The sequence below is a fragment of the Ornithorhynchus anatinus genome, chromosome 13, assembly GCF_004115215.2.
Source record: "Ornithorhynchus anatinus isolate Pmale09 chromosome 13, mOrnAna1.pri.v4, whole genome shotgun sequence".
Classification (NCBI taxonomy): Eukaryota; Metazoa; Chordata; class Mammalia; order Monotremata; family Ornithorhynchidae; genus Ornithorhynchus; species Ornithorhynchus anatinus.
In genome coordinates this window covers 134,230-148,078 of record NC_041740.1, presented here as the reverse complement: position 1 = coordinate 148,078, position 13,849 = coordinate 134,230, and the positions used below count along the sequence as shown (strand labels likewise).

The following is a 13,849-nucleotide window of genomic DNA, read 5'->3' as shown; positions in this document are numbered from 1 at the left end:
TTAGAAACAATCCCTGTCCCATATGGGACTCACATTGTTAATCCCCGTGGTACAGATGAGGTTAATGAGGCCCAGAGAAGTGAAGTGACTTGTCCAAGGACATAGAGCAGAAAAATGGCGGAGGTGGGCTTAGAACCCAGGTCTTTTTGACTCCAAGGCCCATGCTGTATCCACTAGGCCATGCTGCTTCTACAGATTGAAGGTACATTGAAGGGAACATACTGTAACATTGTAGCTGTCTCTTCAGGCTTCCCTCCTGGCCTGTGATGGGGCTGTAGCTGTCTTCCCTCCTCAATGGTCCAGAGGGCCCTGTGGGACCTTGAGCTATGTGTAAGAAGCTCCAGGTTTGGTGGCAGGCTGCAGAGCTCTGACTGTCCTGTCCTGGCCTAGCTCATATACTCCTTAATGTGATTTGCATATGGCAACATGCTTTCTGTAGGCCTCACTCCCACCGGTGTCCTGGCCTTTCCATGTTGGTGCGGACGCGGCAGATGTTTCACTGTAGGTGGACAGTCCCCAGGGTGCATGTGTAGGCCCAGGCAAGACTCGGCTCAGCTGTGCCCCGGTTCTTGGTGGCATCTGGTGGGCAGACCTGGTAGGGAGGGGAACGAGAGAGCAGACACGGGGATCAGACATCGCCAGCCTGTGAGAGTAAACAGCAGCAGCTGGTCAGCTGCCCGACCTCCATCTCCCCTCACCCAGGCAGCCATGTCCCCTGAACCATTCCCCTTCACTCTCTGTGGCTGGCTGGAGGGTCTCATAGATCATCCCAGGATCCACTCGCTGGCTGGTAGCCCCCGGTGGGCTGGCTTGGGGGAGGCAGGCTGGCCAAATCTGCTAGTTGACCCAAATGGGGGGGTCTGAGGTCAGAACCCGCCATGTCTGCCCTCTCAGACGACGCTGTCAGACGGGGTTAGCCGGAAGCAGCTACCTGAGGACCATTCCCAGAGTCCATCTGAGCAGCAGAGGGCATTGAGTGCGGCCAGCGTCATCACGAACGCCTTGGAGGGTGAGTCTGCTGCCCATTTGCCTGTCTATCCATCCCCCAGGATGTCTGTGGGGTGTAGGGGCGTGGCCATATTGTGGGGTCATGTATGGGTAGCAGAGCCTCGGGGTGGGGGGAGTTGAATTCCCCAGGTCCTGACCCACTATTGGTCTCCTGTCGGGGTCCAGCTGAGACTTCAGTTTCCCTCACTGAGCAGTGAGGGAAACTGTGTCCACTCCTTCCATGGGAAGAAGTAACCTGGCTCAGGGAGTGAACGTGCCCAGCAGGTTGGGGTTCCCGCACCCTCCCTTCTCTGCTCCCTGTGGTGGTCCCTGCTGTGGGGGTCTGCCCCACCTTTGCTGCTCCAGTAGCCAGAGAAGAGCATGGAGGAGAGAAGGAGCTGTGCTGGGGGTGCTGACACCCAACCTCCATCCCCAGAACTGGAGGATTCCCACCGGCAGTGTCCCCTGTGCTGGACCCACTTTGCCCAGACCTACCTGGTGTGGGATTGCTGCCCTTTCTGGCTGTCCATCAAGCAGTGGGTAAGGTTCGTGGTCATGGACCCATTCACCGACCTGGCCATCACCCTATGCATCGTGCTCAACACTCTGTTCATGGCCCTGGAGCACTACGACATGACACCCGAGTTTGAGGACATGCTGTATGTTGGCAACCTGGTAAGGGACCCCTGGCCCATCGCCGCCTTACCCTGCCCTTCCCTACTGCCACCTCCTGCTGTCATTTCTAAACTTCAAAGGCAAACTGCTCCTCATCCTCGTTGGGTGGGGTTTGGTGAACAGATTGGACACCTGCTGTTTGCTGGGCACTGTCCTGGGCACTTAATATGTCACTACACTTTCCAGGATCCAGAATATACCTCTTCCTTTCTATTCAATCCACCCGCAGGTCTAGGCATTTGTCATATCCTAATTCGACTACTGCGTCAGCCTCCTCACAGACCTCCTAGTCTCCAGTCTTTCCCCTCTCCAGTCCCTACTTCACTCTGCTGCTCAGATCATTTTTCTAAAACAACTTTCTGCCCACAAGTTTATGCATCTCCCTACTCCTCACCTCCATTGGTTGCCCATCCCTCTCTGCATCAAGCAGAAACTCCTGACCAGTGGCTTTATGGCACTCAGTAAACATTCTCCCTCCCACTCTCTTCTCCAGTCTTACTTTCCCACTCCATCTCAGCTCGCTTGCTTGTTTTTTTCCAGCTAACCTGTTTCCTTTGCTTCGTTCTCACCTCTCCTGCCACTCACATCTTGCTCACACCCTCTCTTCCTTTCTGGAAACTTCCCTCTCTTCATCCCGAGAAACTGCTGCTCTCCCCATCCTCAAAGCCTGTCTGCAATCCCATCTCCTCCAGGAGGCCTTCCCTGGAAAATTTCCAATTTCCCTTTATTGTATTTCCCCTTTCTGCTGCTTCAGTGCTTCTGCCCTATCTAAGTGCTTAAGGGCTCACAACTATTGATGACACTTCTGCTCTTACTCAAGTACGTATTCCCTTTTCCTTCTTTTTCCTACTGGTCTTTTATTTTAGCATCTGTCTCCCCTGCTCATTAGTAAGCTCTTTGAGGGCTGAGACCCCATCTGTTTCCTGTTCTCTACTCTCCCAAGAATTCAGTACAATGCTCTGCACAGAGTAGGTGCCCAGTACAGAGCTCCACACACAGTAGGTGCCTGGTACAGCACCCTGCCCACAGTAAGGGCCTGGTACAGTGCTCTGACTCAGCAGATAGTCAACTCAGCACTCTGTCCACAGCAATGGCCCCACACGACACTCAGCACACCATAGGTGCCCAGGACATATGATTTATTGACTGATTGGAAAAAGCAGGCTTGGGGTGGGGCTGCCTAGATGTAGGGACCCTGGTGGATTCCTGTTCATCCTCACCTGCTTGGAGACCATGTTTTCTGGCTCATCCCCCTCCTGCTCCAAAACAGCTCAAGATAGGCTCATCCCCGCCAATCTTGCCATCTGCCCGCGTGTCCCCGCAGGTTTTCACCGGGATTTTTACAGCCGAAATGACCTTCAAGGTCATCGCCCTGGACCCCTACTACTACTTCCAGCAAGGCTGGAACATCTTCGACAGCATCATCGTGATCCTGAGCCTAATGGAGCTGGGGCTGTCCCGCATGGGCAACCTGTCCGTCCTGCGCTCCTTCCGTCTGGTACTACTGCCCGCTCTGCTGAGGCCCATGCCACAGGGCAGCGCAGCCAGGGGATATCAGAGCCCCCATGGTCGGGGTCCTGGCTGGGCTCTCGAGGTCCATTGACAACCCAATTCAAGGAGGAGGATCCCCATCCCAGCCCACTGCCAATCGTTTTCCATCAATCCCCACACTCATAGCCACTTCCCCCAGTCTACCTCTTGGGTGGAGGATCTAGGGTCACCTCAATTGTAACCCCTGGTTGGTCCCCCAATATCCCAATCCCCAGCCCCCATCCCCTCTGTCCCCCTGGTCTTCTTAAATCCCTAGCCCCCCCAATCCCTTAGTCCCTTTGAAACCCTGGTCCACCTGGCCCCTGGTCTCACTGACTCCCTGCTTCCCCCCAACCTCTCATGCCCAGCCCCAGGCCAGACCATGGGGCAGCTGTCACCATCAACCCTACCCTGGTCGTCTGCTCCACCTCTGCCACAAACCCCCTTCCCCACCCTCCACCCCCATCTCCAGCCCTGGGCCAGACTGTGGAGCAGCTGTCACCATCAATCCTGCCCCAGTTCCTTACCCCTACAGCTTGGCTGGCACCCTCGGCACAGGCACATCCAGACCATCTCCCCTGGACCCATGCCAGACTGAGATCTGCCCATCTCTCAGGATGCCCACGTGGCTGGGGGCCCCAGGTCCTCCGAGGACCCTTCCCCTAACCCCAAGACCCATTCCCCCAGGAAGGAGGGGCCAGGGGCACCCCCTTCCCCGACTGATCCCTTGTCACCCCCTTCTCCCACAGCTGAGGGTCTTCAAACTGGCCAAGTCGTGGCCGACGCTCAACACCCTGATCAAGATCATCGGGAACTCGGTGGGGGCCTTGGGGAACTTGACCCTGGTGCTGGCCATCATCGTCTTCATCTTCGCTGTGGTCGGCATGCAGCTGTTTGGGAAGAATTATGACGACCACAGGCTCAGGATCAGCCCTGCAGGCAGCCTTCCACGCTGGCACATGGTCGACTTCTTCCACTCCTTCCTCATCATCTTCCGCATCCTGTGCGGCGAGTGGATCGAAACCATGTGGGACTGCATGGAGGTGTCTGGCCAGTCGCTGTGCCTTCTTGTCTTCCTGCTGGTCATGGTCATTGGCAACCTAGTGGTGAGTAACCTTGGAGGTCTCACTCTCAGAGAGAGAGGGGCCAGGATCTTGAGGCTGGACAGGTGCAAGCTGGGAGGGATAGGGTTGGTGTTGATGGAACCAGGAAGGGAGAGCTTGGAATTGCTGCATCCCAAATCCCACTTCCACAGGAGTGAGGGACACCCACTCGAGGGAGAGTCAGAGGTGTTGGATGATCCATGCTGGGTCACTGAGGGAGAGTGAGGAACGGAGAGGGGCATGTCAGGGTTGTTGGATGGTCCGTGCTGAGTCACTAGGGTAGGGTAAAGGGGTATTGGGAGGTGAGTGCTGGGTCACTGGGGGAAGAGCCAGAAGTGTTGGAATGTCCTTTCTGGGTCACTAGGGGAGAATGAGGGATGACTGAGCCCAGACTGAGCCTCCTCTTTCCCTCTGCTCCCCCTCCTTTTCCCTCCCCCCAACCCTTTTCTCTTCCCCCTTCCCCTCAGCACTGTGCTCGTTTGTATATACTATTTATTACCCTATTTATTTTGTTAATGAGGTGTACATCCCCTTGATTCTATTTATCTTGCTGATGTTGTATTGTTTTTGTTTTGTTCTGTTTTGCTTTGCTGTCTGTCTCCCCCGTTTAGACTGTGAGCCCGTCATTGGGCAGGGATTGTCTCTATCTGTTGCCTAATTGTACATTCCAAGTGCTTAGTACAGTGCTCTGCACATAGTAAGTGCTCAATAAATACCGTTGAATGAATGAATGAAGAGGGGAGAATCATGGGGTTGGGTGGTCCATATTCAACCATAAGGCAGCCAGTAGAGGGTCTCTCCCAGTGACCTGGTGCCCCTGTTGGAGACATAGTCTTGATTTGGACAGACTGCTGGCTGACTGGGAGACATCGCTCGTGATCCATGCTGTGGGGCATGGGTGGCCAAGGAAAATCCAACCACCTCGGGGAGGACCTCTTAGCTACCCATTGTGTGTATCCTCCCCATGGACTGGCATGAGAGAGGGGGAGAGGTGAGGGAGATTGGTCCCCGAATAGGGCCCAGCAAAGCTGAGAGAGTGGGGCCACAACTTTCTTGCCTGTGAACCCCATATCCCTGAGACCTGGGGCTCATTTTGGGGGCAGAATCAAGTTGTCAGTGTTTCTGGGGGAGGACCTGGACCCTGGACATGGGGTTCATCATGCAAGGTATTATTATTGTTGTTACTGTTATTATATTAAATGCTTACTATGAGTCAAGCATTGTTCTAAGCACTGGGGTAGATAAATGTTCGTCAAGTTGGACATGGTCCCTGTTTCACATGGGGCTCACAGTTTAAGAAGGAGAGAGAACAGGCATTAAACCCCCATTATACAGGTGAGGAAACTGAGGCAAGGAACATTTAAGTGACTTTCCCAACGTCATACAGCAGACTACTGGCAGAGCTAGGATTAGAACCCAGATCCTACCCTGGGATAGGTGATGGTTCTCCCTCAGGCTCCTGGATAGGATCTGGTGTGTAGAGTGTTGTCTGTGGGGGCAGGAGGGGCCTCGTGTCTTGTGCCGCCCTAAGGAGGAGGAGGAAGAGAAGAAAGAGGAGGAGAAGACGAGGAGGAGGCAGTAAACCAGGGCCCTTGGTTCAGCACACACTGGTAACTGACTGGCCCTGGGCCCTAAATGCCCTTGGGTGCCCTCATCCAAGGATCATGTGGTCCCCAGCAAGGTCCCTCTGGGGACAGAATAGGGATTTTCTCCATTTGGAAAATGTTGGGGGGGATGGTTTGAGAGATCGGACTGGGCCAGGGGAGGAGAGGGCAGTGCCGTCCAACTGTGGGGGCAGTGTTTGCTTCCAGACCTCCCCCAACAGTCACCCAGCCTTTCCACAGCTCAGGGAGACCCGGAGCAAGGCCTGCTGCCACTCTCTTATGGGGGACTTGGAGTCAGCAGGGTGGTGCCTGGGAAGCCATGCCCCTGAGGGGGCTTCTGCAGGGCCTGGTGCTCTAGGGGCTCTAGATGCTGTGTGGTGTAGGGAGCGGAAGTGGAGTTGCGTGGGTGGCTGGTGGCAGCAGCCAAGCTAGCAGGTGGGCAGGCAGGCGGGCACAAGTAAAGATTTCCATTTGAATGGAGGGTAATTATCACTCACTGGGGTGAAGTAGGGTAGGGAGAGATGGTGTAGTGCTGCCTGAGACACCAAGACAAATGCCCGCCAAAGGGGAGAAATGCAAACTCCTGTTTGGTGCTGCAGAGTGGTGTGCCAATTTTGTACCGTGAAGATACAGGGTGGAGAGACTCCCAGCTGGGCACCAGGAAGGCCGAAAACAATCTGGGGGCCACTGTGGCCCCCCAGCTGCTGAAGGTCAGCCGCTCCAGTGATGTTAAAGGAACTGCTATGGCCGTGGGGACAGTCAGGGGCCAGCCTGTGACCCTCCCAATAGCTCTCACAGGGCAGACCCTCACTGGCCCTGTGTCTGGGTTCTGGACCCTGCAGCATCAGCAGGGAGTGGGAACACTAGGGAGGGTCCAGGGAAGAGCCTCAGAAAGAGTGACAGATAGAAAAGAGGAGGAGGGAGCAGACTGTCCCACCTGGAGAAGAGTTGGCTGAGGAGCAGTCAATGACTGTATGTTTCTGGGAGAGGGGGAGGGGACCAGAGCTCATGGGTGAGGGGTGTAGGTGATGTTACTGAGAAATCCCCCAAGCTGCAGGAGCAGCCCTCCAGGACCTGTGATTGATTGGATATGGTGCCATGGAAACTGGACTTCAGGGCTGGCCTGTAAGGTGGTTCTGGCTCCCAGGAGGAGCAGGGCTCAGGGGCTTAGGGGCAGAGCTTTAAGGTGGAGCATTTGCTTTGCTGTTCTTCAAGATCCAGGCCATCCAGACCCAGATGAGTCTGGGTTAAACTGAGCAGGGTGAAGTCAGCGAGAGGCTCCCCACCTAGGCCTGAACCCTACCAATGGGCCCCAGACATGGGCCTAACCCTGACCTTAACCCCAGCCAGGGTTGGGGTCGGGGCCAGGGCCGGGCTGCCGATATCAGTGACCCACCTGTCCACCCTCCTATAGGTGTTGAACCTGTTCCTGGCCCTGCTTCTGAGCTCTTTCAGCGCCGACAGCCTTTCCGCCCCTGACGAGGATGGGGAGATGAACAACTTGCAGCTCGCCTTTGCCCGCATCCAGCGGGGCTTCCGTGCCCTGCGGCGTCTCTGCGGTCATGCTCTGCACCCGCCCTGGTCCCCCGCCACCCCAGGGAAGCTGGCGGCCCCTCCCTCCTCGGGGCTTCTGCCCGACTGTGTGGTGCCCCCCTGCGCCTTGCCAGACCCGGCCCCGGAGCCCAAGAGCCACAGGGAGACTAGCACAGCTGTGGGGGCCTTCCAGGGTCAGGATTCAGTCTTGCAGCCTGAAGACTCAGTCACCGACCCCAATGGGGCCATCCGTGTGCCCATTGCCCCGGGGGAGTCGGACATAGATGACCATGAGGATGAGGACAGTCTCCACACGGACCAGGAATCCAACCAACAGGTAGGGCTCCTCCTGGGGCAGGTATCCAGCAAACAGACTGATTGGCCGGCTCTTGGGGTTGTGTCTGAGCCTCTCAGGCCCATGGGTGGTTGTCCCCAGGAATGAGGCCTGGGACCCAGTGAGCATCTTCCTTTCCTCCTCCTCCTCCACCTCTTCTTCCTCCTCCCTCCTTCTCTTCTCTTCCCTTTCCCCCTCCTCCTTCCCCTTCTCCCCATCCCTTTCTTTCACCTTCCCTTCTCCCTCTCTTCTCATTCCTCCTCCTCTTTGTTGCTACACCTCCTCCTCTCATTCTCCCTTTCATTCCTCTCCCTCCCCTTGCACCTCTTTCACCTCCTTTTCTACCCTTCCTGTTGTTCTTCCTCTTTTTCCACCACCTCCTCCCCTTTTCCTTCCCCTCTTCCTCCTCCTCTTGTTCCCTTCCTCTTTCTCCTCCTCTTTCCTTCTTCCTTCTTATCCTTCTCCCCACCTACTTTTCCCTCTCTTTCCACTCCTTTTCTTTCCCATTCACCTCTTCCCCCTCCTTTTCCACTTCCCTCTCCTCCTTTCCCAGCTTCCTCCCTCTCCCTCTTCTCTTTCTCATCTTGCCCTTCCCTTCTTCTTCATCCCAAGAGAGACAGCAGCCCTACTAGCTTGGCTGGGATTGAGGAGGTCCCAGTGGTTAAGCACAGGTTGATGGGCTATCCAACCTGGCCTGCTGGATCAAGGGGCTGGTTACAGGAGAACCGGTGGAGCACCATGATACTGATGGCCGGGAGTTTGGGTTTAATGCAGTGGCAGCAGTCAAATGGGGGCTTGGAGTCGTGGAATGCCGGAATTAATACATTCCTTCCTTCCTTTCCATTTCCCTGTTGCTCTGCTGGGAATGTGGGTCAGGTCAGAATAAAATGCTCTCACCCCAAACTCTGCAGGACTGAGTTCACCAAGGCCGTGACTCTGTGCTGGACACCGGGGACCTGACCAAATCTATCAGTTGTATTTATTGAGTGTTTACTGTATGCAGACCACTGTAGTAAGCACTGGAAGAGTACAGTGTCACCAAATTCTGTCAGTTCTACCTAAACAACATTGCTAAAATCTATTTTTTCCTCTCTATCCAAACTGCTACTATGTTGATCAAACCACTTAATTCCTCCTTGACTCTTGCTTCAGCCTCCTTGCTGACCTCCCTGCCTTCTGTCTTTCCCCACTTCAATCCTTACTTCACCCAGCTGTCCAGATCATTTTCTTAAAAAAAATTATCATTTCCCCAGTCAATTGTATTTATTAAGAGCTTACTGTGTGCAGAGCACTGTATTAAGCGATTGGTGGAGTGCAATATAGCAAGGACATTTCCTGCCCACACGGAGTGTAGTCTAGAAGGGGAGACAGACATTAATACAAATAGATAAATTACAGATATGTACATAAGTGCTGTTGGACCAAGGGCGTGGTGAATTAAAGGGCAGCATTTTCAGGGCAACACAGAGGGAATGGGAGAAAAGGAAAATTTAGTTGAGTTAAGGAAGGCCCCTTGGAGGAGATATACATTCAACAAGGTTTCAGTGAGATGTGCCTTCAGTGAGGCTTCCCCACTCCTTGAGTTCCTCCAGTGGTTGCCCATCCACCGTCACATGAAACTCCTATTTCGATCCTTGCGCTCAAGGAGCTTACAACCAAGCTGAGGGACAGAAACATTCAAGTAAATTACAAAGGGGGAAGCAGCTGAGTGTGAGGATGGTGTCCACAACTGCTGCAGGGCTGGGGTGATGATCAGAGTGCTTAGAGGTTGCGACCCAAATGTGAGAGTGAAGCCAAAGGCAGGGAAGATCAGCTCCAAGTGTTCAGTCAGCCCTCCCTGGTAGGTCCTTTTCCAGGGTGCCACTCTCTGGCCTCCCCAGTGTTTCCACACTGAGCTGAGGACGTGGAAAATGTCCTTTTCAGGCTGCCCTAGTCTGGCCAACCCTCTGGGCCGGCGGCCACAGTAGGGTGTGAATTTCACACCTCTGTAGCCCGTCGTCTTATCACCCTGCCACCCGCCCATCGCCTGTCCACCAGCCGCGGGCCCAACCCAGGGCCCTGGAGTGCCGGGCAGAAGTGGGGTGTCATTGGCTGGCAGAGAGCCTGAGCTTGGCGGAAGGTCAGCCCCTGGGCAGCAGGGGTGCACCTGTATCCAGAGTGAGCGCCCCAAACCCCCGGGACCCCAAACCTTCTTTTGCAAGGACTGGTGGGACCCCAGGATAGTGGACATGGCTCTGCCCTGGTGGTGATCCCACCCTCTAGGCCCCAGCGCAAAGCTATCTCCCACCTGGCACTTGGCTAGGCCCAGGCATGTGGGCAGGGAAGTCACATACACAGGGGACTCTGGGAAGATGATCCGGAGGAGAGGACCCCCCCAGGGTGTCAAAATAGTAGGCAAAGGTGGATTCAGCCTTGGGGCACTTAAATGCCATGCCTCCCCAAGAAAATGGTATAAAACTGGAGAGAAACAATGGGGAGAAGTCACTCTACTCCTTCCATTATAACCACCATCCCTGACCCCATTCCACCCCGCACTGCTCTGCCTCACCCTTCTCACCAGGGACAACACGATCTCACGTGGCTTCCTCGAGGGACAGATAGATGGGGAGGGGCCCAGGTCAAAACTGGCAAATGGACATGGTACACTGAGGGAGGGGAGGGCTTCCACATCCCTCTTCCCAGACTTGAGCCTCCACAGGTCTGTCCCACAGCAAAACATAATTTGCCCAGCAGACTCAGGCTCACATACACACATGCACACACGCATGCACAACCCCTCTCTCCGTACCCCCGGAGCCTCCGGCCAGCCACCATCCACATGAGATCTGTTGGAGTCATGGATTGGTAGGGGCATAGGGAGTCATCTGTAAGAGAGGGCTCGCGTGCCAGGAGAGACCCCAAGTCATGCAGTCAATCAATGGCATTTGCTAAGCTCCTATTGAGTGCTAGGCACCCTACTAAGCCATTGGGAGAATTCAACAGTAGCAAAACACCCTTTCCCTGCCCTTGAGGAGCTGATAGTCTTTTTGGAGAGAAAGACTAGCAAAAATTATTTACACATAGTGAAGGCCAGGTGAAGAGCAAGGATAAAGCAGGAAGCAGCACAAAAATATCAAAATGGAACAGCTGAGTAGGTACTTGAATGTGTAGATAATATGGAATATCTGTTTATTCTTGTATTTTACTCTCTCAAGTGCTTAGTTCGGTTCTGTGCACACAGTAAGTGCTCAATAAATATGATTGAATGAATGAGTATAGTTTAATTAAAATAAAGAAGTGTACATAATTGCTAAGGGTGGGTGTTGAGCTAACTTGATTGTGAATGAATATGGGACCGTCACCTAGAGGAGATGTGGGTTTAGGAGGCTTTGAAGATGGGGAGAGCTGTGTTGTGGCTGAATTGGAGTGGGGTTCAGAGGGCGAGTTCCTGACTGGGGGAATGGTATTAGCAGGGTGTCAGAGGTGGTAGACTGGAGAGCAAGTCCTCACCATCCAAACTGCTACTACGCTGATCCAAGAAATTAGCATTTCCTGCCATGGTTATGGCATCAACCTCCTCGCTGACCTCCCTGCCTCCTGTCTCTCCCTTCTCCAGTGCATGATTCAGTCTTTTGCTTAGCTTATTCTTCAAAAAAAGTTCAGTACATAGCTCCCCTTTCCTCCAAAACCTTCAGTGGGGAAACTCCTTACCATTGCCTTTAAAGCATTCAATCAGCTTGCCCCCTCCTTTCTTACCTGCTAACCTCCTACTATTTCTCAGCCTGCACACTTTGCTACACTAATGCCAACCTACTCTCTGTTTCTCGATCTCATCTATCCTGCCGCTATTGCCCACGACTTCCTTCTAGCCTGAAACCTCCTCCTCTTTCTTATCTGACAAACAACCACTCTCCCCACCTTCAAAGTCCTCCTATAATCATATCTAATCCAAAAGGCCTTCCCTGACTAAACTTCCATTTCCCTTCCCCATCCTCCCATGTATATCGCCTAGCATTCGGATTTGTACCCTTTAAGGACTTGATGTTCACCCCACACTCGGTCCCATAACACTTTTGTACATAGCCTTATACTGTGCTATTTCCTCTATCAGTAATTTACTTCAGTGTCTGTCTTCCCCTCTAGTTTGTCAGCTGATTGTACTTTCCCAAGTAGTTGTAGTAAAATAGTAGCAGTAGTAGTATTTATTAAGTGCTTATTGCATACAGAGCACTCTACTAGGCTGGAAAGTGCTTAGTATTGTGCTCTGCACACAGTAAGTGCTCAATAAATACCATTAATTGATTGATGATTGATACAGGAGGGGCCGATGCAGGAGATCTGACGGAGGAAGGATAGGCAGGTCATTGCAGGGTCCCGGACAGGAGGGCTGGGGAATGGCAAAGAGTTGAGGTTCGTCGCCAAGCCAACCTGTTCCCAGCCACGCCGTTACCCTCTTGGTCCTTTCAGCGCCGGAAGGGACCGAGTGGCTGTCACTAAGCCCTGTCTTCTGTTCTGGCCAGGTCTCTGCTATATATAGAGACCCGTCCTTTGGGCCTGAAGGTGACACCCCTAACGGTGAGATTTATCGGTTGGAGCGTTGTGTGACCAACAGCTCTCTGAGGGGAGAACAGAATTCACACCTGCCCCACAGTTCACGCTCCGGGCACCTGTGCCAGGGCTTCTCCATGGCTCGGGGAATTTCTGGCATCCTTCAGCTCCAGGGTTTGCGGAGCCAGAGGGGTTGGCTCTCGACCCCCACAGTCACACCTCTAGCAGGGGCCACACTTGCCCCCTGCTCTTGGGGAGCTCCCATTCCACTCTTGGGGAGTCCTTGTCTGGCAGGGAGGTGGGACTGATACACAGACCATTCCTGTCCATGTACATGGACAAACAGACACACAAGCATGACAGGAGGGAGCTGAGGAGGAGGATTGGGGCAGGGATTGTACATACAGGATGGAGAGGTTCTAAGGAAAATCAAGGAAGGCTTCCTGAAGGAGGAGGCCCTGAGCCACTTTGCTCTTCTCTGTCCAATTGTGATCGGGGTGGGTCTTTACCATGCCCCAGGCTGGGCGGTAAGTGGCTCTCCTGCCTCTCGCCATGCAGAGGCGCGAGGACAGCTACTCAGAGGGCAGCACGGCTGACCTGACCAATTCCGTCGACCTTCTGGAGCCTCTGCCTGGTGTAGGGGAGGACTTGCAAGACCCTGAAGACTGTTTCCCCGAAGGTAAGAGCCATCCTGCCTCATCATGCCTCCCCTCTGCCGCTTCTGGCCATTCCGGAGAGAGTGGCTTCCCAACGTTTTCCTGCAGAACTGTGATGAAAGCACTTAGTACACTGCTGAAGCACTTAATACAGTGTTTGAGAGCTTAGTACAGTGCTCTGCACACAGTAAACACTTAATAATTATGATTGCATGAATGAATGATGCCTTGCACTGAGGGAATGAATGAATCTGTACTGAGGGAATTGGAGCTAGGAGGACTAACCTGCCCTGAGTCAAGGAGAGAAGGGGACGCTTACCAGGAAAGTCAGCCTACCGGGAAGACTTGCCCCTGAAGCCTCTGGATCCATGCCCAGTAGGCCCTGTATATGCCAACTGTGAGAAGGCAACTGCAGAGCCCAGAGGGCCAAAAGTGGCCCGAAGCTACTCTGTGTTCCCCTCTGAGCTGCCCCATACTGCATCTCCTGACCCCCTGTGCTCGCTGCTGCCCTCATGTTTGCCAATCCTCTCTGACCACACTGACGTCTGCAAACTTGCTGACCTTCTGGCCAGAGGCCCTGGATGCCAATTCGAGGAGGCTCAAGGCTGGGAGGTTTGAGCCATTTACTCCTGACAGTCCTGCTGAGTCCAGCTATGTCCCTGCTCTGTCCCTGCACAGGTTGTGTCCAGCGCTGCCCATGCTGCGTGATGGATACCACGCGGTGTCCTGGGAGGGTGTGCTGGCGCTTGAGGAAAACCTGCCATCGAATCGTGGAGCACAACTGGTTCGAGAGCTTCATCATCTTCATGATCCTGCTGAGCAGTGGTGCCCTGGTGCGGGCAAGTGGTCTGGGTGTGGGCGGGTAAGGGTGGCCTTGTTGTGGGCTGAAGGGGGAGGGGA

General features: G+C 54.1%; 1 protein-coding gene across 2 annotated transcripts in view; it reads left to right on the top strand.

The window, feature by feature from the left end:
• LOC100087403 (sodium channel protein type 5 subunit alpha-like) overlaps positions 1-13,849 on the top strand; it is a 64,096-nt gene that overhangs the window by 35,725 nt on the left and 14,522 nt on the right. For both annotated transcript variants that reach the window (XM_029077768.1, XM_029077767.1), the window contains exons 14-20: positions 895-1,009; positions 1,424-1,662; positions 2,987-3,160; positions 3,942-4,298; positions 7,314-7,769; positions 12,852-12,972; positions 13,628-13,782. In XM_029077768.1, coding sequence (XP_028933601.1) covers positions 895-1,009; positions 1,424-1,662; positions 2,987-3,160; positions 3,942-4,298; positions 7,314-7,769; positions 12,852-12,972; positions 13,628-13,782 — 1,617 coding nt within the window. The remainder of the gene's footprint in view (positions 1-894; positions 1,010-1,423; positions 1,663-2,986; positions 3,161-3,941; positions 4,299-7,313; positions 7,770-12,851; positions 12,973-13,627; positions 13,783-13,849) is intronic.